Here is a 22,660-nt window from a genome sequence, read left to right as displayed (position 1 = left end):
ACCCAGCCCGAGTGGTTCAGCACCAGCCCGAGTGGTTCAGCATCCTGACCAGGGAGGACTTCATCAGCCTTCAACTGATTGATAGAGAAAGGATGCCCCTTCGGGTGAGGGTGGGGGTGGGGGTGTAGCCAAAGTCAGCCAAGAAGCAGAAAGGTCGGGGCACACAGCCCCCTGCTCAACGATCCAGCAAGCTCTTGATGGTTCACCCTGATTAAGGATCAGAGAAGACCTCAAGTCAAGGGTGGGATGGAGGGAGGGGGTCCACAGCTACCTCTGTTGGATGGTACCTGGCAGTGGCTAAATAATGACAGGAGTAAGTCTGTGCTTTCTGACCACACACCCCTGAAATGTCACAGGGGAGGGCATAAGAAATATATACGTCTGGAATTAGGCCTTAACCATGGACCACTGTATCAAAGCAGGAAGCTGGGAGCTGCCCACATATCAAGCAGACCTCTCCTTGCCCCAGACTCAGGCCAAAAAAGAAGTCAGCGGCCTATTTAAAAAAATCCAGCCAGCTGTTGTCCCCTTCTTCTTGCCACCGTGGCCTGTACTGGGCACCCGGATGCCAGCAAGCAACCTCAACAGGGATGCATACAGATGGAGCGTGTATCTGGGAGGTCTCTGTCCACCAGACGGGAAAGCCACTTCTGCACTGTAGGAAGGGCAGCCACGGTATCTCTGGGGAGGACATGAGCCTGGGAAAGAAGTTCCAACTGGAGAGAACACCACGGGAAAGACCACTGCCTGGCTACAGTACACTGTCCGCAGCGGCTGGGAAGGTGGCTGCCCCTCGGCATGGACGACCCTGTCAGGCAGTGGCCCTTCAAGCTCCTGTCTTTCTTGGGTCCATGGATTTCCAAGGTTTTGAACGTCTCACTCTCTCTCGTAAGCCTGGCCCCTCTCCCCAGTGCCTGCGGCCTCGTGCCAAGACTCACCCCAGGCAGTGCTTGGTCTGGTCTAACCTGGAGCCTATACTTCCACTTCCATTCCTGAGACAAGGCCCCAGTTTGGACCATATGCTAGAAACACAGACAAGACACATGTGTGGCCATCCAATACCCTAAGCTTCCATCCCTAAATCCCTATCACTTTTCTCACTGCCACTTTGGTGGGCAACCTGCTGTTTTCTGTTGAAGAACAGCCAAATTTCACTGGTTTCCCTTCTTGGCTGGTAAGCAGCATGTCCTAACCCTCCTCTCCTGAGAGCGAACATCAACTATAATGTGAAAACTTGCCAAGCAGACATGTCTTCCAGGTCACCTCCCACCCAGGGAGGAAAACCCCTTAATACCCCCAAGAGGCACCTGCCCCACTTTTGCTCAGATACCTCCATTGCCAGCGAGCTTCCTGCGACCGCTGTCCCAGGCTGGATGCAAGCGGTGTGAGATTCTGGCTGTCACCAAGCCACAGTCTCCTCAGACCATGTCTCCCTGGCCCCAGTTTTGAATTCTTGGGCTTCACAGAAAAATATCCACTTTCTTGTCTATATAACAGCTCTTTCTAGATTCTTATCTGGAAGAGCTAACCTTTCAAAGGCTGGCATCACTGACTCAATGAACATGAGTTTGACCAAACTCCGGGAGACAGGGGAGGATGGGGAAGCCTGGTGAGCTGCAGTCCCTGCGGTCACAAAGAGTTGGACAGGACGTGGTGACTGAAGAACAACCACCAACCTTTCAAAAGGTGTGCAAACCTCAGGCAGATTCTCAAACCCGACTGAGGAGAGGTTTGAAAGCATGTCATCCCCAAGAGCTCCATCATAAAAGTTCCTTCCAGCCCCCACAGGCCAATCCCTCTCCAATGGCCTTTTCCAGTCCCAATATGGTTTCAATCAAATGAGTCCCCAGAGGGGATAAGAGAGATGCAAGGGGTGGTGCAGAGGGCGTGGCGAGTGTACTCACCCAGCAAATCAGAAGCTGTCTCCCCACACCCCACACCCGAGAGCCCAACAAGGTGTCTTCTGCAGAAGACCCGGCTCTCAACCCACACGAGCGCGGCTCCTGCCTTTGGCGGGCAGAGCATGGGCACAGATGCTTGTGGGACGCCTTCTGTGATCACACTCGGAAAAAATCAAGCGGTTAACCAGAGGGAAGGGATTCCCAGACCTGCCAGGATGGTGGGTTTTTTTGTTTTTTTAGATTACGCCTAAGGTTTGTAGTTTGGGCAGGCAAAGTAAACAATGACAATGACAGCAGCAACAAGACAGAAACAAAGAACAGTTTACTTGTTTTGTTTAAAAAAAAAAAAAAAAGGCCTTTTGTTAAAAGACAGCTCTGCACCGGCCTTGGAAGCAGCCCCACCGCCTCCCGACCAGGGGCGGGCTGTGTCGTGAGCGCGAAGCTGGTGTGAAGAAAACAAACTCCGGCAGAAGTGACACAGCACGAGCCGGAGGTGCCTGCTCTCCAGCTTTCTCTGCTGCCCTCCTTGGTTTTTGGAAGGGGTGGCGAGAGGGATGGGAAGGGAAGGGTTTGAACCAGCATGAAGCAACTGTATTTAGACCATGGCAAACTGAGCTGCTACTGACTTCTCTCTCTCTCCCTCCCTCCCGCCTGCCCGGGGCCTGGCCTGGAGTGAAAGCAGCACAGGGCCGAGGGCCCAGCACGTACCTGAAAGAAACCCGGAGGGATGGGGCCTCCCGGCATGCCATCGTTGGGGGGAATGTTGCCAAGCACGGGGCTCGGGGCGGCTGCTGCACTCTGCGGAGACAGGAGGGTGGAAAGTAAGAGGCTGCACCCACGTAGATAGACAGGAGTTCTCACTCCCAGCCCCCTCCACCCTCTCCACCCACGTCCTCCAAAGACCCGCCACCCACCCAAAACACCAGCACCTTCCCAGGACTGTCACTCAGTGGGTAAGAGATGAGCTCTCTGAGCCTATGCTTCCTCATCGCTAAACCGCACAGACAGAGGGGCCTCGTGGCTACAGTCCACGGGGTTGCAGAATCGGACATGACTGAGCCACAAGCCACGACCACCACCACCACCACCACCAGGTCGGGGGGACAGTGCCCACTGTGGGCGTGCACACACCCTTCCAAGCAGCAGTAGCTGTTAGTGAGCCCTGGCTCCCTACTCAGTTGCTTTAGTTCTGAAGAAGCCTCCGTAGGGCAGGCGGGGTGCCTCATGAATGAGGGTGCCCTCGCCAAGACGCTGGCATGCTGTACAGAGCAGAAGATCAATGAACGTCCACGGCTTAGTGAATCTACAGACAGATCAGCTGGGAAACGCCCGGGAGATGCGAGAGGCGGGCAGGCATGTCGCTGGCCCCGTCAGGGTCCTGGGTGCCACAGAGGAGGTGGGCTGCACTGCCATTACTTTTTCTTTCAAATGCTGCCCTTCCGGCATTTACCTGGTACATCTGCCTCAACAAATGCGTCCCAGGGGTGAACAGACGTTGCTCTCCCCAGCCTGGCCTCCTTCCAGACAATCTGTGTTCCACCTGTTCACATGGCCGGCGTGTCTGTGCCTGGCCCCGTGCTCACACGGGCGGTGAAGCTGAGAGAGAAGCCCCCGGGCCTGACCGCCCACCTGGGGCTGTGCTCTGCTCCCCGCCACACTCCACACCTGCCAGGCTGCTCCCGCAGGAAGCCCAGACCCAACCTCGAAGGTCGCCAAACCCCACCAGGACTGAGCCTCTGAGACACAATCGCCAACTGTCCTCCTGGGGGCTCTGACTGGTCCTCCGGGACGACGCTGAGCCCCTCGGGGTCAGAAACAGAACACTCTTCTGTTACGATTGCAGCCTGCTGTCACCACTTCCAAGTCACTTCTCCTGCCCTTTCCTCAGCCACAAAACAGGACCCAGAACTCCTAACTCACAGCGAAGGGAATGAGGGACTGTATGAATCCCCCAAACACACCACGTGCAGCAAGAAAACAGACAGCCCTGGGAACCAACGCACCGGGGTTCAAACGCAGGCTGCCTGTCCTAGTGGGGGGCGGCCACGGCAAGCCGCTCAGCTTTCGGCACTAGGTTCCGGTCGCGGTGGGCCTACGTGCTCCTAAGCGCTGGGGAGGATTAAGCAATGGGATGGGCTGTGTTTTGTAACCCAGGGAAGCTGGTAATCTGGAAGTAAGGAGGACTCGGGAGGCCCACAGTGGCTGTTTCAACAGACCCCAGGTAAACAGGAATAGCGTGGGACGGGGCTGGCTTCTCTGGCCCAACATTCCAAAATGATTCGGTGTACAGAAAAGCAAACTTCTCTGTAAAGAGAGTCTGCCAACTATCCTGTAATGTGTTAAAATATCCCCAAAATATCAGGTTCTCCCCTTTCTACCTCCTTCATTGGAGGAGAAGCCAGCCCTGGTTGAGCCCTCCGCCCCTGGTATTATCTAGGATGAGGGCTGCCTGGGGGAATACACCAGGTTATCTATCCATTAGCTGCACTGTTTGTTTGCGGTTGGTTGTTCTGCGAAAATGCAACTTTTCATGATTTACAGCCAACAATTACTCCGCAGCAGCAGCAGAAAAAAAATTTCTTTTTTAATTTTAAATGGGGTGAGGTAAACATCCTCCCATACTGTCTTCAAGTTCTTTCATGGATCGGTTTTACACTTAACTCTTTAATCGTTCAGCAACTTATTTTGGTAAAGAACATAGATTTTACTTCTCAAATGGTCAACCAGCTTGATACAAGTTTTCCACTCATTTGAAATCAGAGACAAAAATTCTTACAAAGGCATGGGACGGTTTTGAGCTTTTAAAAAATTCTGTCCTAATTCTTTCCATTCTAATGATCAGAGTTTTACAATGTATTTTATTATCTTCTTCAATTCTTTAGTGGAAGTTTTCTTATTTATTTTTATCTACTTATCCTACCAAACTTCTATCGTTTATACAAGTCATCTTCCCACCAAAATGAACAAATTCTTATGTAATCTGGAGGAAAACTGACACCTTTCCAAAACAGAAGTACCCTCTTAGGAGGTGATCGTTCTCAAATTACTCCTATTTTCGTTCAAGTCCACCAGTCAAGCAAGGAGGGTGGGTCAACGATGCTGATCAGAAAGGCGGGCAAGGGCAGGTGATACATTTGGGAAAACCAAAATCCTCTCTTGCCCTGATTAAATGTTTTATTCAACAAATGTGATGCTGACTTGTTCTCAGGGTGAAGATGGAAAAGATGGTGCTCCTGACGACAGTGTGAGAAAGACTGAGTCGATGGCCCGGCCCTGGGCAGGGTGGATGGCAGAGGCTATCTGGCCTGATGCTCAGAACAGGCCAGCTACTGTCACACCAGCTCTCCCTGAACCCCCAGGTGGCCTTCTAAGGCAGACACAGGCACCCTTACATTACAGATGAGAAAACAAGTGTCTGTGTGGAGAGCAGACTGAAGGTGGCCTTTTCCTATTTATCCCCTCAGAAAGTCCAGCTCTACTCTCCCTCAGCCTTCAGCTCAGAAACAACATGTGGCTTTTAAAGAAAGATTTGGAAAGCTTCAGCAACTTGGTTCTTTAAATTAGCATTATTCATTTAATATAAAACACTTTCTTATTATAGGACACAGCAGAGTAAAAAGAAAATTAGTCACTGTTTTCTGTTAAATAATATCATAAGCACTTCTCCTCTCATTAAACGGTCAAAGAAAACATGATTTTTTAATGAGACTAATATCATTATTCAACTAATTTAATTAACAGGGCATTACATCAGTGTTGGCTAACTTAGTAGTTACAAAATGGTATCTCTGATCTCTTTGGTATTTTAACTTAATCTTTTGGATCACTAACCTTTTTAAATGGTTTACACTGGCCATTTAGTAAAACAAATGACAAGTCATTCATGTCGTTTGCTATTTAGGTATTTGACATCTTTCCTTAGTGATATACATGAGCTCTTTATACATTAAGGATGTAACATATAGATATCTTATCATTTAAAAGAAAAAGAAAAAAAAACAACTTTTAAATGAAAACTTGAAACAGGTACATGACTTACAAGGCTCCCCTGACACCAAAATCTCTTTTTCCTACAAGATTAGGAATCCATGGTCCTCTGAATGTTAGGGATGGAAAATCCACAGTTCTAGTAGGAGGTCAGTATAATTCTTTGACATCTGGGTGGAAATGGACATTTGCTACCCTCCAGTGAAAGGAAGGCCATGTTAGTGGTGGCCCAGGTGTCAGGAAGCGGGGGTGATAATTTATCCTTTATAGGCTCGTTCAGCTGCAAAATTAAGCAGCTCTGCAGTATTTAACTCTGTGTCTTAAAGTATGACAGTTACTGCCATTCTTTGATTTTGAGGCAAACATGAACTTATAATACTAAACTTTCAAAAGGGCAGAAAAGGACAAAAATAAAATGAAAGCAGCAACCAGTGTCACAGGGAGACAAGAAGGTTAATAAATCATTCTTACACACGAAACCCAATCCAAGGGACCTCACCCCACATCTATCAACGTGACACTGCCCTCATCCCCACACCTCAACAGCACCTTTACCCATCTCTAAGACCCAGCACAATGTGAGGCATACAGCAGGTGTTCAATAAACAATTACAACTTTTATTGTTCAAAGACCTGCTCAAATCTGGCCATCTGGAGCCAGGCCTTTCCGGACTGCTAGGAATAGGCCTCTCCCTGTGGTTTCCAACTTGGAGTTAGAAGTCCATTAAAGCACTCAGCAAAGTGTCTCATGTGAGTTTTCTCTAAAAACACAAAACCAAAACCCCCTGACATTCATAGAGGACTACAGCACGTTGGGGCTATAGTAGGTGCCCAGGAACTCTTCCACCAGAGTAGGGAAGGAAGGAGTCAGGAGCCAGAGACCTCCCGCATGGGCTCGGGTAAGTCCCTGCTTGCCCTGGGCCTCTGCTGCGCGAAGTGTCAAATGATGGAGTTAGAGAAGATGACTTCTAGAGCTCTTCTTCCAAAGTACTCTCCCAAGCCAGTCCATACACCTAGCAGGAGCAGGGATTAGAAAACAGCAGCTCCTAAATTTCAGGAAGGCAGACCCTAAATTTTAACTTTTCCCATTCATTACAGAACTCTTAGGACTTCCAGCGCAGTGGTGGTGCAGGGGTTAAGAATCCGCCTGCCAACGCTGGGAACACGGGTCTCATCCCTGGTCTGGGAAGATCCCACAAGCCGCAGGGCAACGAAGCCTGTGCTACAACTATCAAAGCCCAAGCTCTCAAGCCTGTGCTCCTCAACAAGAGAAGCCGCCACAACGAGAAGCAGCTAGAGAGCAGCCTCCGCTCCCGCAACTAGAGAAAGCCTGTGCACAATGACGAAGACCCACCTAAGACTAAGGAAGTATTTTTAGAGAATCAGACCAAAAAAAGAATTCTTGAGAGGTCAAAACTTCACCACCACCTACAAGCCTATTGATCGTCAAAGCCTGGAGATGACAGCTAGCTCATGACATCTGGGCTCTCCCCTGCATCAACCGCAACCCGCAACAGCCCCCCCACCAACCTTTATCCATATATGCATACATGCACACATGGACTAAAAAAGGCAGAATCAAATTGGGCATGCAGTTTGGCAACTCATGCTTTTTTTTTTTTTTTTTTTTTTTTAAACAAACTAAAAATTCTTTTCCAAATAGAAAACAGGCCTTGCACTGAGTGGTGTGGCCCACTGCAGCCAGCTGCCTCCTCCAAGCCTCCGGGATCTAGTCCACTTGGAAAGCCTGAGGTGCCTTCAGACATCTGCCTGAAGCTGTAAAAGTTCCCCTCCCTGCGAAGTATTTTATTTTTGTTCACAGCCAGGGAGCCTTCCAAGGAGGGCTCATTCTACAATGTTCACCCTCAAGAGTAGGGTTTCTTTATGACCTCAGGATGGCTACACAGCCACCGGGGCTTAGGGGTTCACTGCGGGCCCTCAGCTCTGTTCATGTGCTCTGGATGCCACTCCACCAAACCCCTCTGTCAACAGCGAGGAGAGACCTGGACACTACCCCTGTCCCAGGGTAAGCACCTTCTACCCCCCACCCTTACTCCTGGTAGAGATGCAGGGTTCAGACCTGCAGCCTTGGGATCTGAGTGACAGCGAGGAGCCTTGAAAGCCGTGCAAGGGAACCCGGGCTTGCCGCTCAAGGCACCAGGGAAGAGATCTCAGCAGAAGAGCAAGCAGCTCAGGACAGTTGAGAATCCTACCTGACACCTCTTAGCCCGTGCCAGGCATCCCAGCGCACGCCTGACAAACTCACCCAACACCACCAGAGTACCCAAGGCTCCACAAATGAACAGGCTTGGCAAGTTCTGGATGTGGGCCCTTTCCTCAATCTGTAGCAAGGAGTCCCATGCGACTCAAGGAACAGGGTCAGTCAACAGGGACCAAGAGACAAGCTCCCAGGAGCCTCCCACTTCACATCTTGTCGTATCCTGTGGTAGATGACATTCATGCTTCCTTCAAGAAGCAGAGCCTGGTGGGGGCGGGGTTGGGGCTGTGTGTTCCCTACAAGACAGGACTTCTAGCCTTACCCTGAGACCCCCAGTTAGCCTCACCCACAAACTAGCATGGAATCCCCCACCCATTTTTAACTCTCTTTAAAAAAAATTGTTCTATGCACAGGAGGCTCCTGGAAAACAGAATAAAAACACGCTCAGAGTGAACGGCGGGACTCCTGCCAGGTCAGCCAACCCCTCCGGACTGATTTACAAGGCTGCAAAAATGGAACTTTGTTCTGCAAATCCCCTCCCTCCTCGCCCCACCCCTACTCAGGCGTGTAGCAGCACGGGGCCCACATGTGAAACCACCAAGTACAGCCTTCCTTGACTGAAACAACACAGGCCGCGTGGCCAAGCACCCAGGACACCAGGGGTATGTGGTGTATGGCGGTGTGCTCATAGCTTGGCAGCAGAGGACACCTGGGGGGGACAGGGGCACTCCAGCTCTGAGAAATGAAGGCCTGTGAGAGAAGTTCATATTCCGGGGAGGGAGGTATGTTTACACAGGTGTCATCAGGTCAGAGGGTTCAACATTCTGTGCAGAATACAGAAATCACAATTCAAAATACAACATTCTCTGCAAAATTAGGAGTGACCTGGGACCCTCTGGGCCAAGCTTCCTCAGTGCAGTTCAGTTGCTCAGTCATGTCCAACTCTTTGCAACCCCATGGACTGCAGCACGCCAGGCCTCCCTGTCCATTGAATCAGTGATGCCATCCAACCATCTCATCCTCTGTCGTCCCCTTCTCCTCCCGCCTTCCATCTTTCCCAGCATCAGGGTCTTTTCCAATGAGTCAGTTCTTCCCATCAGGTGGCCAAAGTATTGGAGTTTCAGCTCCAGCTTCAGTCCTTCCAATGAATATTCGGGACTGATTTCCTTTAGGATGGACTGGTTGGATCTCCTTGCAGTCGAAGGGACTCTCAAGAGTCTTCTCCAACACCATAGTTGAAAAGCATCAATTTTTTGGTGCTCAGCTTTCTTTATAGTCCAGCTCTGACATCCATACATGACTACTGGAAAAACCATAGCCTTGACTAGACGGACCTTTGTTGGCAATGTAATGTTGCTGCTTTTCTTCCCCAAGTTTCCTAGAGGGAATTTTAGCAGCATCAACAGACTGAGGCTATAGCTAAGGGAATGGAGAGAATCTTATCACCCAAACAGAAAGGCCAAGACACAGAGAAGCGGGATGGCAAAAGCGGAAGGTACAGGAAGCGGCCTCTCAGTTTTATGTGCAGACCACAGAAGAGAATCCATTTGGGAACAGAGGTTCTAATTCTGCAGCTTGGAAAAACACACAGAGCTGTTGCTATGTGAAGAGACAGAACCGGCTGGCGTTAAAAATAGGTTTGGATGACACAGGGGAGTGAGCAACACAGGATCCCTGCCTCCAAACGGCCAGGGGGCCATCACGTGCAGGGAGGAACGGATGTGCTCGCCCGTCGCCACTGAGGGATGGCCCTGGGTCGAGGGGCAGATGCTCTGAGCTGCCGAAAGCTTCTCCAGATCCGAGCATCACAGTGGAGAGCCTCTGGGAGCGGTGGGCCACGTCACCTCGGGGTGGCTCAGTGGGGACAGGGTGCAAGCGCACTCAGGATCAGAGGATGTGGGTTTCGTCTCTGCTTGGCCACAACAGAGCCATGGGGACTGCCTCAGCCTCCCCTCTAAAAAGGGGGGAGCTACGTTATCCAGCACCACCTGGCATTTCCTGGGGATTATTAGGAGACAGAGGAGCCCCAGATGGAGGGTCCTGGGATCGGGGTTCCAGGGCCGGCTATAAACCACCTGCTGTGTGACTCGGGTGAGCCTTCTTGCCCCCCAGGCCTCTGCTCAGTTCCAAGTGAGGTGGCTGAGATCCTGTTGCTACAGTGAACCAAGCGGACATCACACTGAGCTCTCGGCCACACAAACTGAGAAAGGGCGACAGAAGCCCCAGCTCGCATGGTCAGGCTGTCAGGCCCAGGTGAGGGCTGTCTTGACACCAGAGCTTCTTCCCTAACATCCCCATCTCATTTCTATCTCCTGAAAAGCGAGGATGGATGCAGGAATGCAGAGAGAGCAGGCAGAGAGTAGCAAATGCCTTTTCATCCTGATCCCAGAGCCCTGGGGAGAGGGAAGGGGTACAATTTACTTCGCAACATCCCTGCGAAGGTGTCACTGCTGTTTACTGGTAAGAAATCAGGCCCAGAGAAGTGCATTATCCTAAGTGTTCTAACTTCAGTCTCTCTGTCCCTCCACCTCTGATTTCGGTCCAAGAAACCTAAATAATGCACCCCTCTCCACCCTGCCACCAGTGCCTACAAAGGAGAGTTCTGGGTTTTTCTTGCTTATGAAAAGAAACAACAGATCATAGTAACATAAGGTAAGCACAAGGCATTCTCTACATCTGAGATCATCCACATGTTTTCCTCTTCCCAAAGTAGACTGGCCTTCTCACTGCTCCTTCCGGCAAGTATTTCACTGAGCTGGCCTCCACTTCGGGTGCGTGCATGCTCGTGTGTGCCTGTGTGTAGGAATGTAAGATCTCGCTGAAGAGTCTGTTGGATCTAACTGGTAAATTACCCTGGGAAGAGGAGAAACAAGGCAGGCGGGGAGCTTAAGAAGGTTAGGAGCACTTTCTACACGGCCACGTGTTCAGCAAACGCTGGCTCCCAGGCCGCCAGGGATGCTGTGCTGTGCCCGCTGGGGTGGGAGATGACAGAGGCTCAGCTCTGCCCGTGAGGTCCAGGGGATGAAATGAAGTCTCCACAAGAGAACTGAGGGATGCGGGAAGGTGCTCTGGGTGGGCGCCGTGAGGTGGGGATTAGGGGGATCAGGGAGGCTTTATGGAAGAGGTGGCACTCAAGCCAGGGCCTTAAAGGACAGAAAGCCTCAGAGATGCAGGAGGTGATAGGGAGGTGAGAGATTACTGCTGTCATCTTAGCCCTCCCCTGGAACCAGGCCTTCTGACAGCTTCTCCTTCAGAGCATAAATCCCGTCAGGCCTCTGCCCTCCCGAGCCACTCCATCTCGCTGACGGGGTGGGCATGGGGCTTACCCACGTCCCCTCCCCCAGAAGGGGGAGGAGGCTGCCCACCCAGCTCACCAGCTAACCTAGGCACAGCTCAACCAGCTTCTCTCCCCATCCTCCTGGACGACTGGGCAGGGACTACAGATGAGAAAACGGGGGCTCAGGGACTCGTCCAGGGTCATTCAGCTCAGAACAAGCAGAACTGGAAGTCAAGCCCAGACCTTCTGGCTATGTTCTGGCTTCTCCAGTCAAAGCTTTGAAACTGACATTTAAAGATGTTGCCAGAGGGTAAAGAGGTCTGGGCTCTATGCCCAGCCCCTCTGTTCTCCAGCAGCTGAGGTACAAGGGCACCTCACTTTACCTTCCTGAGCCCTTCATCATCATCTATTACAGGGAGGCCTCTACCCTCAACAGGGGTATGGGGAACCCAAATATGACTCCTCAGATAAGGGACTCAAACTCCTGAGCCAGCAACACAGCACCAGGAGGAAGACACGCGAGTTTGCTTTCTATGATTCTATGAACACAGGGCAGGCCGGGGCATGGGAAGGGTGGGGACCAGCAGAAGACAGCATCCTTGGTGGGGCAGAACCCAGTCTTCTGAGGAGTGGCCTCTCTCGTTTTTTTAAAAAAAAAATCAAAGAAAGGCACCCCAGTCAGATCATTTTCAAGAGGAAGAGCAACTGGCTTTTTTGTGCTGAGAAGCTCGTGGCCACCATCCCAGCAGGCCCTGCCCATCCAACCCAGGAAGCACTCGCTTCTTCCGTGAACTGGATCAAAGGGCATCATCTGGGTAAGAGGTGGAGCCCCATGTAATTAATACCTGGTTATACTGTAGATGCCAGCCAGGGTGCCCTTCCCCATGTGCAAACATCTCCCCAGCTGAGCCGCACAGCAGAGGGCATGGGTCCTAGGCATGTACACGTGAGACAAGGGAGATTAAAGGCGAGAGGTGCCCCCTGCAAATGAACAGCGTGGAGTGGATCAACAGCACGCTGTTTGTACAACGCTGATTTTCTTCTTAAAGAGAGATGAGCTTCAGACCCTGGTTTACACCATTAGCAAAACACACACACACACACCCACACACACACCCACATCCACTGTCTTAAAGGAGCCTCTTACAACCGCAAACATGTCATAGTAGGCCAGTGACAGTTTCTTAACAAGAACACTGGCAGTTGCTTCTGCAAAGTGGAAAATTCCCTGGCATGGGCCTGCACACACGCTCAGTTCCAATGACAACTTAATCCTGCCAGGACTGAGGTGTGCACAGAACAAAAAACCCACCCACTTTAGAAACTTCCGTTTTTTTAAGTTTAAGAGAAATCATGAAAGGGATGGCCCTCAGAACACCTTTCAAGAAAGGGGGCACACACTTTGCTCACTGGCACCAGATTCAGGGGGGACAGAGTCACCTTCCCTCAGCTCAGCCCGTCATACAGGATAAGGTGCACAGCCTGAAAATCTCATCCAGGTCCCCTGACATCCAAGCGGGGAAGTTTACACCAGGCTGGGGAGGGGGTGCAAACGAAGGAGCCGGGAATGCAGGCGCATGGGCTGCACGAACAGATGCCGCCTAAGCCTTTAAAGCGCGTATTAATTGCGCTCATTTAGCTAACAGTCTCTGTTTCGTCCCCCACCCTGGTCGACCAGAGTCCTTGGGTACCGCTGGAGAGATGCAAGCTGTTGGCCTTGCTGTTATTTTGTCAGCCATTAAACGATTCATCGGAGTCATTAATTGATTTATTACTGCTGCCTGCTCAGAGGGTTTAGCAAATAAGGAATGATGTAGGTCACAACGCAAAGGAAATTGAACCAAACAACGCCACGAGCAGCCGGGCACTTAGAATCCACTGCTGTCCACTCGGACAGCCCTCCACGCCCAGCTGTCAGACGGGGGGCTTGCACTGCTGGCTCTCCTGCCGAAGCCCAGGTGTCAGCCTGCTCCAGCACACGTGTCATGCTGCCCAAGATACAGACAGAAGGTGGAGAAGCTCGTCTTGAGGGCTCCTGGGCATCTGCCAGGTGAGGTCACCAGTAGCTGGGCCCATGGCTGGGCCCTCCAGGACACAGGGACGAGGCATGACATCAGGCAGAGGGCTCCGGCCAGGGGAGATGGCACGCTCTGGCCACACCTCCCCCTCTGCCTGTACTGCCCACAGGAATGGCAGGACAGCAACAGATGATAAGACAGGTGTCTCCTAATGCCTGGCCCTTTCTTACTTATCTCCAATCCCCTCAAAAAGCCCCAGGGGGGTGGGTGGCATTAGCATCTCTATGTTACAGTTCCACAGGCCGGGAAGCAGCACCCTGGGACCTGAACCCAGGTCTACCTGACTTCCGAGTCCACGTTCCTTCCCCTCGACCTAATTCTTTAGGTAACACAAAGAGGTACTGCAGCTCAGCCTCAATGACAACCTCCAAAAAACTAACTAGGTGACTGAGAACAGGACGACCTCCTCCCTGCCAGGGTGCCTCATTTACAAAACAGTAGGTCCAGGCTGGGCAGAATTCAGTCCCTTCTGCCTCCACCCAGTGCCTTGACCCCCTGAGATGCTGCTGCCAACTAGGGATCCTTCCTCTTGGGAAGACTCCAGTTGCTGGGAGTGAGCCCTCCCTGAGGCTTCCCCTGCTGCCCCACCTGTCCTTCAAGCCTAAATGCAGCAGGTGCAGGAAGCCTTCCCAGAACTAGATCAGGCACCCAGCAGGTACACAACAAAGGTCTGCTGCACTGGATGGGGCTGTAGAAAAGGTCCCAGGTCTCACCCTGCTCCCAGGCCCTGGGGTGCTGAGCAGACTCAGGGAGCGGTGTTGAGATGAGGGGACTAAGAAGGTCATTTTACAGAAACATTAACACCCTCGACCAGAGGATTCACGAGGTCACAGATTCTGGGCAAGGCTGTGTGCGCACATGTCTGTCTGCGTCTCTGAGGCGGGAACGGTAACAGCTCTGGTACCCAGTGTCCCTAAGGAACCAAACTCAGCCAGTCTGGTTGACTCAAATTCTGTGATCACAGCAATCAGCCCCTCAAAGACACACCACATCCCTCACTGCCTGGCAGCATTCTAGAACAGGGCCCACTCTGGCGGGCATGCAGGCAGCCCTCTCAGGGTGGCAGGCTATTCAGTTTGCTCCAAGAGTCATGTGGAGGGGCTGAAGACGTAGGTCAGGCATGGACTGAGACCCAGGCTGCTTCAGTCCTTGACACAGCCCAGTCTGCAAGCTTGTTCCACAGCCTGTTGAGGTCTTGCCAGAGCCATTGCAGGGCTAGGCAGGGCTGCCCTTTGGAGGTCATCACAAAGAGGCCCACAGATGCTGCTGGGGGTCTACCAGGCACACAAGCAGGGCTTTCTTGTTAGCATCCTGTCACAGTGGTTCCGGAGCACCCAAGGACACACTCGGCCTTTAGGATCCTAGTAAGAAACCTGCTAGTGGGACAGGGCCAGGAGCTCAGCCTGGAAGAACCAGAGATGACCTGACTGGTCAAAGGCTTCCGAGGGACCAGAGGACCTTATCTACTTAGACTTTTGACCCATACAAGGGACTTCCCAGTGGTCCACCCCTACTCTCCCCATCAATCCATATGGTATTGAAAGCACAAAGGAAGGTCTTTTCTGATGAAGGACTTTCATCAGGGTTCAACAAATTAGATTCTTTAAGTCTATCAGAGAAGGAATAATCTATTATTATTACATATGTTTAGTACTCTTTGGCTTACAAGGCCTTTCTTTCACCCAAATTTACTTGATGAACATGCCCAACTATCCCTCTGCGGAGGCTGGTCCATCTCTCTGGAACTTCTCGTTCACTCTCTCCTCCTGGGCAAAACCTCTTCATCTTCCGTGTGTTCCTCATCACAGCACTTGTCACATCTGACAGTTAATTTCTTATTAAATTAGCCAGCTGCCTTCACAGGGATGGGGGCAGGAATGGTGTGTACAGCATAGAGAAGGTGCTGGCTCAGTAAATATTTTTTGGATGAATAAAGTTCTTGCAGAAATTCTGCTTATCAAGAATAGTCACCGTGTCTACAAGGTCAAACTGCAAGACTAGCTAACTCATACAATTACCCTATCCCCTTGAAACACAGCACCTCCGCCACACACACACATGCACGCACACCCCACTATGCCCACACACATCTTAGAACAGGCTGTTTCTTCTGCCTGTGAAATCCAAGCTTTGGGTGTTCAGAAAACCTGGGCAACGATGCGGCTCCGCCCTCCTAGCAGATGACTTGGGTGGCCTCTTCTGGAGTCAACGGTCAGGTCAGCAAAATGAGATCATGGTTACACCTCCTCTCCCAAGACAGCTGTGGAGACAGCTTAAGCTAACATCTAGACAAAGCATCTTTAGTTCCAAGACAGACAAAAAAATGCAAGAGAGTGAGGTAGTCTCTAGAGTTAAACTGCTACTGTGTCTCATTCCCAACTGGATGGAAGTCAAGCCTGGGGCCGGGGGGCTGGGTGCAGTGAAAGGATCATGTATGAGTTGAGGAGTCTTTATGAGTTGCTAAGACCTAGTTGCCTCTTCCAGCCCTGGTGGTCGAGCCTCCCTTCCATTTCCAAAGCAGAGTCTGCTGTTCACTCTCAAGACAGGTTGAATGCTCTGGTTCTCAGCCTCCCTGAAGGTAGATGTCTGCTCCGCTGGCCCAAGGAGCAACTTTTTCCATAAGCTTCTTAGAGGGGCCAGAGAACATGCCTACTACCTCTAGGGCTTGAGGACAGGCAGAGGTGGGGGGCGGTGCTCCTGAGCCTGGGCAGAAGCTGACAAAGACACCAAGGCAGAGGTCTCCCCCTAAGATGCCTTCCTGTGCCCCAGAAAATGTACCCCATAGATGGAGGAATCCACTGCCAATCTGACAACCTCCCTTTGCAGCTGGACCCTCCAAATCACAGATTTAAAAAAAGACATGTCTCTTGGAATCAAGAGACATGGCCCAGAGTAAGCCTTGAACTCACTCAGTCAGAATGCATCCTCCTCTTCCTCCCTGATTCAACTCCTCACTTGACTTGAAAGAACTTGAGAGAGGCAGAGAGAAGAGAAAGATAAGATGCTGAGAAAAAGGGGAGGGTGGGCAATGACCAGGTTCTCTGAGCCTGCAGGAACCTCTGGTCATACCCCTGTTCTGTCTACCATGTCCTGAGAACAGCTCCAGCCCTTCAGCAAGCAAGTCTCAGGCCCCCCAGGACACTGTTCGTGGTACTTTTCCTCTCTCTGCTCAACAAGCTCCCCTGCCACCTTCCCTTTATCTACCTATAGAACTCCTACTCATCCACCTATGCCCACCTCTTATGTCCCTGCTTCCCAGCACAGAGCAAGCATGGAAGGCCCTGAGTAGGTTCATGAGCTAGAACTCAATTTTAGAAGATACCTACTTCTACCTGCAACCCTCTCAACAAGGGCTGAGATGGCTGAAATGGAACGTTAGGCGTTCCAATAAACTCCTACCCAAGGGCTGCCACGGTAACGCAGACAGAGCAGGACTGAGGGGAGGAGCTTGGGCTCCCCAGCTCCCTGGCTAATTCAGAGGCAGGCAGTTCACTACCATCTTGAGATGCTCCCCCGCCCCATGCCCCGACCAATATAAGACAACAGCTTCCTGGAGCTGGCATGAGTTAATGCAAACAAGGAGATAACGGAAGGGCTGGGATCTCATCTCCTCCACCCATTCTCCCCTCCCTCTTTTCATGGACACCAAGCTTCAACCTTGAGAAGCACATGCTGGTCCCCAGCCTCTGCACACGCCATCCCTCCACCCAGGATGCCCACCTCCCTGCTGGCTTCTGCCATTCTAGTCCATCTACCCATCCATCCCTCAGGTTGCCCTGGGCACTGGGCAGGATGATTTTTTTCCTCTTCCAAGTCAACGTAAAACTCTGTAACCCCTACAACACTTTCTACCTGGCCTTATCATATGGACAAAGCTATCTCCCTGCAGGACCACTGGTTCCAGAAAGTAGAATCCAAATATTAACTATGTCCAATAATCAGAAATCACTGAATGACTGGGGGCTGTGAGACAGCTTTTGGACAAAGCTAGGCCTGGCTTTTCTGGGAAATGTTTTTCATTTTTTCTCCTTTATAAAGATGTAACTTTAAAGAACAGAACGCACTCTCATAAATCCAAATGTCAAAAGGGACAAAGAGGGGCCTTATCTTCCCAGAGTCTCCATGTTCCTCTTCTCAAGGAATCATTGGAGAAGAGAAACATGGAAACCTTGGAAAAGACCTGATTTTGAATACTAGTTGTATTCCTAGCTTGAAATGTGTAAGCCACATAGACATCACCGGACCATCCTTGAAGGATGATGACCAAACTCCCCACTCTGCTGCAAATCTGGTCTAAAGCAGTCTGGTTTTCTTTTATTTTTGTCTAATTGCATTTGAGACTGTGGCCTGGTTTTCTCCACTGCAGATAGGAGTTTTTTTAATCAGCTTCAGGTAATCCACAGGCCTCCAGAAAACCCGAACCTAGAACCTTAGGACAGGAAGGAGTCCCCCAGCTTCTCTACTAACAGACCTAGCCGCAGCCTCACAATCCTAGGGTGAGGGCAGGAAAGGTCTGAGACCTGAGTCTTCCAAGACATCATCCCTTGGCAGTCTTATCTAGAAAATGACAATAATTTGCCTTGCTTCCCAGAGTTTATGAAAGTAAGGTTTCTGCGTCCCCCAGAAACAGTGCTCAGCTTACAATCAGGTGGTCAATAATTACTTTGGTGAATGGACACTCCTTCTAAACCCTTCTCTCCACTTTTTATCCACCAAGGAAGTCCCATGCCCTGTGTGGACTAGGTGGGGCACTGGTCACCTGTAGGGCCTCTCAGCACTCCCATCACTGTTCCCCAAAGCTTGCTGGTTCCACATTCCAGGAACAGAAATAACCCACCACACATTGTGCAGACATGGAAAGGAAGCTGGTCTCACTTAGCCCTCTCGATAGCCTGCTCCTTTGTTCCGTATCTGACCCACCTTGCCAATGAAGACCACGATGGTTAAGTGTCTTTACAAGGTCGCAGTTCTTCCTGGCTGGGTCCAGTCATCACACACCAACACACTGCATCCCCTCCAGTGGGAACCAAAAGGAAGACTCCAGTCATGGAAGGGAAAGACTAATCTTACAAACAGGCCTTCCAGTGATGGTACCAGTGTGAGGCAGGTCTCTTCAACCTTAACTTGCCCATCTGTGAAATGGGAAGTCTCCATTCTTTGCCTGGCCTACCTGACACAGGAGTTTGAAGAAACAAATAGAAAACTGGGTGTGAACGGAAGAGCAACTGCATCCCCTGCTTCCTGACAACCCAAGGGGCTGGGAAGGAAGGAGGACACTACAGTGATACAGGCACGGGGCTGGGAGTCAGGCCCTGGCAGGCTGCCCCATGAGTCCCTTTCCCCCGTCTATTAAAAAAAAAAAAAACAGGGGTGGATTCAATTCTTGGTTCCCAAACCTCGCTGCACATCAGAATCACCTGGGGGCTCTGCCAGCCACCCAGTCACCACCCTCCCTAGGCTGCAGAAAGCCTATAGGGATCCAGTTTGGGGGGAACTCCAGGATCAGATGTCCCAGAAAACTCCTCCTGGGTTCTGCCTCTGCCCTGAGCAGCCCCAGGTCCAGGGGTGGTTAGAGGGGCAGGCGTCTTTTACCCCTCACCCTCCCCAGCCAGGCTCCCAGGAGGCCTGTAGAAAGCCTCCAGATGCAGGTCGGGGCTTAGACAGCCGCCCAAACAGGTACGGGCCCAGATTTAATTGGCCTCTCGGTTAAGCTTTCTAATCTCATTAAAGCTGCCTCCATCATGCAGACCACGGCTCTGAATTTAATAACAGAAGAGCGCTGCCCTGCCCCACTGTAAGCTGATTAGGTCTGGGGAGGCCAGAGAAGACCGCTCTGGACCCGAGGCCCCCTGGCTGCAGTCAGACCACTCTGGGCCCTATCACGCCACGCTGCCATATGGATGGCACACACTCAAACTCAGAGGAGAGGGGCACACTGCAAAGGAGGGCAGGAAGGAAGGAAGTGGGAGAAAGTGCTTAGAGCACGGGTGCAGGGCTAGACCTGCCCACCCCACCCTGGGGAGCCAACACAGTCTCCATGACTTCCAATAAAGATAAACAACCAAGTAATTATATCCATCTTATCAGGGTGCAATAACAGTGTCCACCCCGCAGCAGGAGACAGCAACCCCTCTGGGCAGAGTGTGGGCTTCCCAGCTGCCTCCCCGAACTCTTCCTGAAGCCCCCATCCCTGACTTCATTCTCAACGGGAGGGAGAAGGCAGAGGGCCGCGGAAGACTTGTCCTGCCACCCCTGCTTTCCCCACCCACCCCATCCCCGAGAGAAGCTACTCATAGCCCTTCCCCGACGAGAGTGTGACAGGGGCTGAGCAAGGAGCCAGCTCGTGGACATCGGCTCCAAAAACACCACGGTCAACGTGTGCAAACATCCCTGTGCAAATACACGTCGCCCACTTCTCGCTCATCTCGCACTATCTAAATATATCTCGAGGAAGTAACTTGGCAGTGATGAGAAATTCTGCAGTGGCTCCAAAGTAGCAACTACAAAACACACACACACACACACACACACACACACGCTTTGCTCTGTTGTAGGTGCCACGCTGGGTCAAGGACATGCATGGAGACCACACACACAGGCAATATCTGCCCAACGTATGGGGGGTTCGGTCCTCCTGAGGGTTAGTGATCACTTATCATTAATGTTTAATAGGAAGATGAGATCTTAGAAGGAAAGGAACTCCATGCAGTCTCCAGGCTGGGCGAGCACAGATGCCCTGTCCAAGGGAGATGCTTGGGGGCACACCCAGCCGAGTACACACACACCCATCCCCACCCCTCTGGGACTAGCTTTAAGACACTGGCATTTTCCACTCCACTTGCCAAGAATGAGCCACCCTGCCCTGCGTGATCCTCCAACCCCTGAAACAAAGGCGGCAGTCATGGGGGCGGGCTAGCACACTGCAGGCACCGGTCCTATGCCTCCCCCGCCCCTGCCATCTTCACCAAAGGGAAATGAAGCCTCACAGAAAGAGACAGACACGCCCAGGACCAGGCCAGGGCGCTCCACATGCCACCATGCTTTCACTCTTTGGATAGAGGTGGGTTCCGCCCCCGGCCAGTATCCTCAGCAAATCCAGGCTGAGGCAAATAACCCCTAAGCCCACCCTCTTGGGTACAAGGGCACCAAATTACTAGGAAAATGTGTGACAGTCAGGGGGTCAGGCAATCCTCCCAATTGTGTCAGGTCTCAATAGGCCAGGCTGAGTCCCAGCTTCCATACAACACCCAGATCATGTCTTCCCATCATTCCACTGGACTTGCTCCTGGACTAGTGTGCCAGCCTCCTTGTTCGTGGATCTGCCCTCCTCGTTCTCTTGTCCTTCTTCCTGTCTCCAAGCAGACCTCATGGGCAGGCTCACAACCCAAGAGGACTTTGCTCCAGGCTGCACGCTGCCCTGGGCCCTTCAGTCTCAGCTCCACCTCCACAGGCCCTCCTTCCTGAACATGGCAAGCCTTTCAAGCTTCCAAGTGTTTATACAGGCTCTTCCCTTGCCCTGGAATGCTCTCTACTTTTTTTTTTTGGGGGGGGGGGGGGGGAGGGCGGGGGGTGTGGTGTCACGTAGCACGTAGGATCTTAGTTCTTCCACCAGGTTCAAACTTGTGGCCCCTGCACTGGAAGTATGGAGACTTAAGCACTGTATCGCCAGGGAGCCCCTACTCTGCAGTGCTTGTCACACTCTTCCTTTTCAGTCACCATCTTCTGCCACTTTTTTTCTCTTGGGGACCCACACGGAAAAGCCACCGCATGCAGGAAGCCCTCTGGGTCGAGCCAGGGGGGCCTTCTCTTGGGACATCCAGTGATGGGACCCTTTGCAGCACCATGAGCATCTGCTTACGTCCATTTTTCTCACTAGACCATCAGATTCTAGAAGGCAAATGGTCTGAGGCACCCCCAGGCCCAGCTAAAGGTCCGGCACACCAAAGGCATTTTGGCTAACACAACTTCCAAAAGAAACTTGAAGTCTCAGAACCAACACCGGAGACACTGCTTACTCCAATCCCAGCTTTTTAAAGTCAAGAAAAGGGAGGCTCAGGAAGGATAGGGGAGTGTCGACATCACACCACTGGTCAGCAGCACTGGACCTGTGGCTGGCTAGGCTCTTCATCTTCATCCTCTAGGTAAGCCAAAAGCTCCTACAGCAAGACCCAACTCAGGAGACGGCCACCAGGACCAAGCATCCAAGAAAGTGGGGCGTCAGAGAGGCCTACAGGCAGCACAAGAAGAGATGCTCGAGGGCTCCGGAGCCCAGCGGCAGGGGACGCACAGGCCAGCCTGGAGGCCCCGAGGGGAGACGGCTGGCTCAAGTGCCCTGAGCGTTTGCTGGACCGACACAGAAGCAAGGACTGAGGAGAGGACCCAGCATGTGGAGCACTCAACAGACATGCGCTACTGCACAACTAATGGCATTAACGACCAATTACACACCAGCGCAGCCCAGGGTTCCGCAGAGGCCTGCGCCGGGCTCCGGGATCCCAGAGAAAGGAGGGTTATTTCGGCTGGGGGGTGGGGCCGTCTGGGGCGCTGACATCTGATCAGACACCATCTGTTATTTTTCTCTAATTGTTCCACATGTGTGAAATTCTGATTCTAAGCTAGAATGTGGACTCTGAAAGGCCAAGACTGCGGTCGCTTCCCCTGCCTCCCCCGACCCCTCTCTCCCCAAACATCCATTCCACAGCAGGGCTCCCAGTGGAGACTGAGGGACCACCGATGGGAGAGACGGACCTTCTATTTCAAAGAGGACGTATAAAACCAGTGCTGGTTCCCCGCAAGCCTGCTTTACCTGCAAAAGCTCCCTGAGCCCAACAAGAAATCCAGCAGGGTCCGCGGGCATTCCCAACGCCCCAGGTACCCAGTGTCCCCGGAGTGCCATGAAGACCTGGGTCCCCCTAGGCTCTACCGCACACTCCCCGTGGCCGCCGGGTGGCACCAGCTCTCCTACACACGTTCCTTCTGCCCCCTCAGCAAGCCTGCATGATAGCAATCACCACCCCCACTTGACAGACTAGGAAAACAGGCTCAGACAGAGGGCGCTTGGTGAGGTCAGCAGCAGGCCCACACGGAATCCTTTCCCACATCACACAGCCCGTAATACCCATTCCCTGCCAACAGTGGCTTGCGACAGAAGCCTCACCAGAATCCTCTGGTATGAATCGGAGCCGCTCAGACGCCCCAT

At 52.0% G+C, this 22,660-nt stretch overlaps 1 protein-coding gene across 1 annotated transcript in view; it reads right to left on the bottom strand.

The window, feature by feature from the left end:
- Window positions 1-22,660, bottom strand: part of SSBP3 (single stranded DNA binding protein 3) — a 165,394-nt gene that overhangs the window by 47,086 nt on the left and 95,648 nt on the right. The window contains exon 5 of the mRNA XM_052636505.1: window positions 2,610-2,699. Within this exon, the coding sequence (XP_052492465.1) occupies window positions 2,610-2,699 (90 nt within the window). The remainder of the gene's footprint in view (window positions 1-2,609; window positions 2,700-22,660) is intronic.

This window comes from Budorcas taxicolor, chromosome 3, assembly GCF_023091745.1.
Source record: "Budorcas taxicolor isolate Tak-1 chromosome 3, Takin1.1, whole genome shotgun sequence".
Classification (NCBI taxonomy): domain Eukaryota; kingdom Metazoa; phylum Chordata; class Mammalia; order Artiodactyla; family Bovidae; genus Budorcas; species Budorcas taxicolor.
Note: the sequence above shows the minus strand (reverse complement) of the source record. Positions and strands in the feature narration are given on the sequence as shown.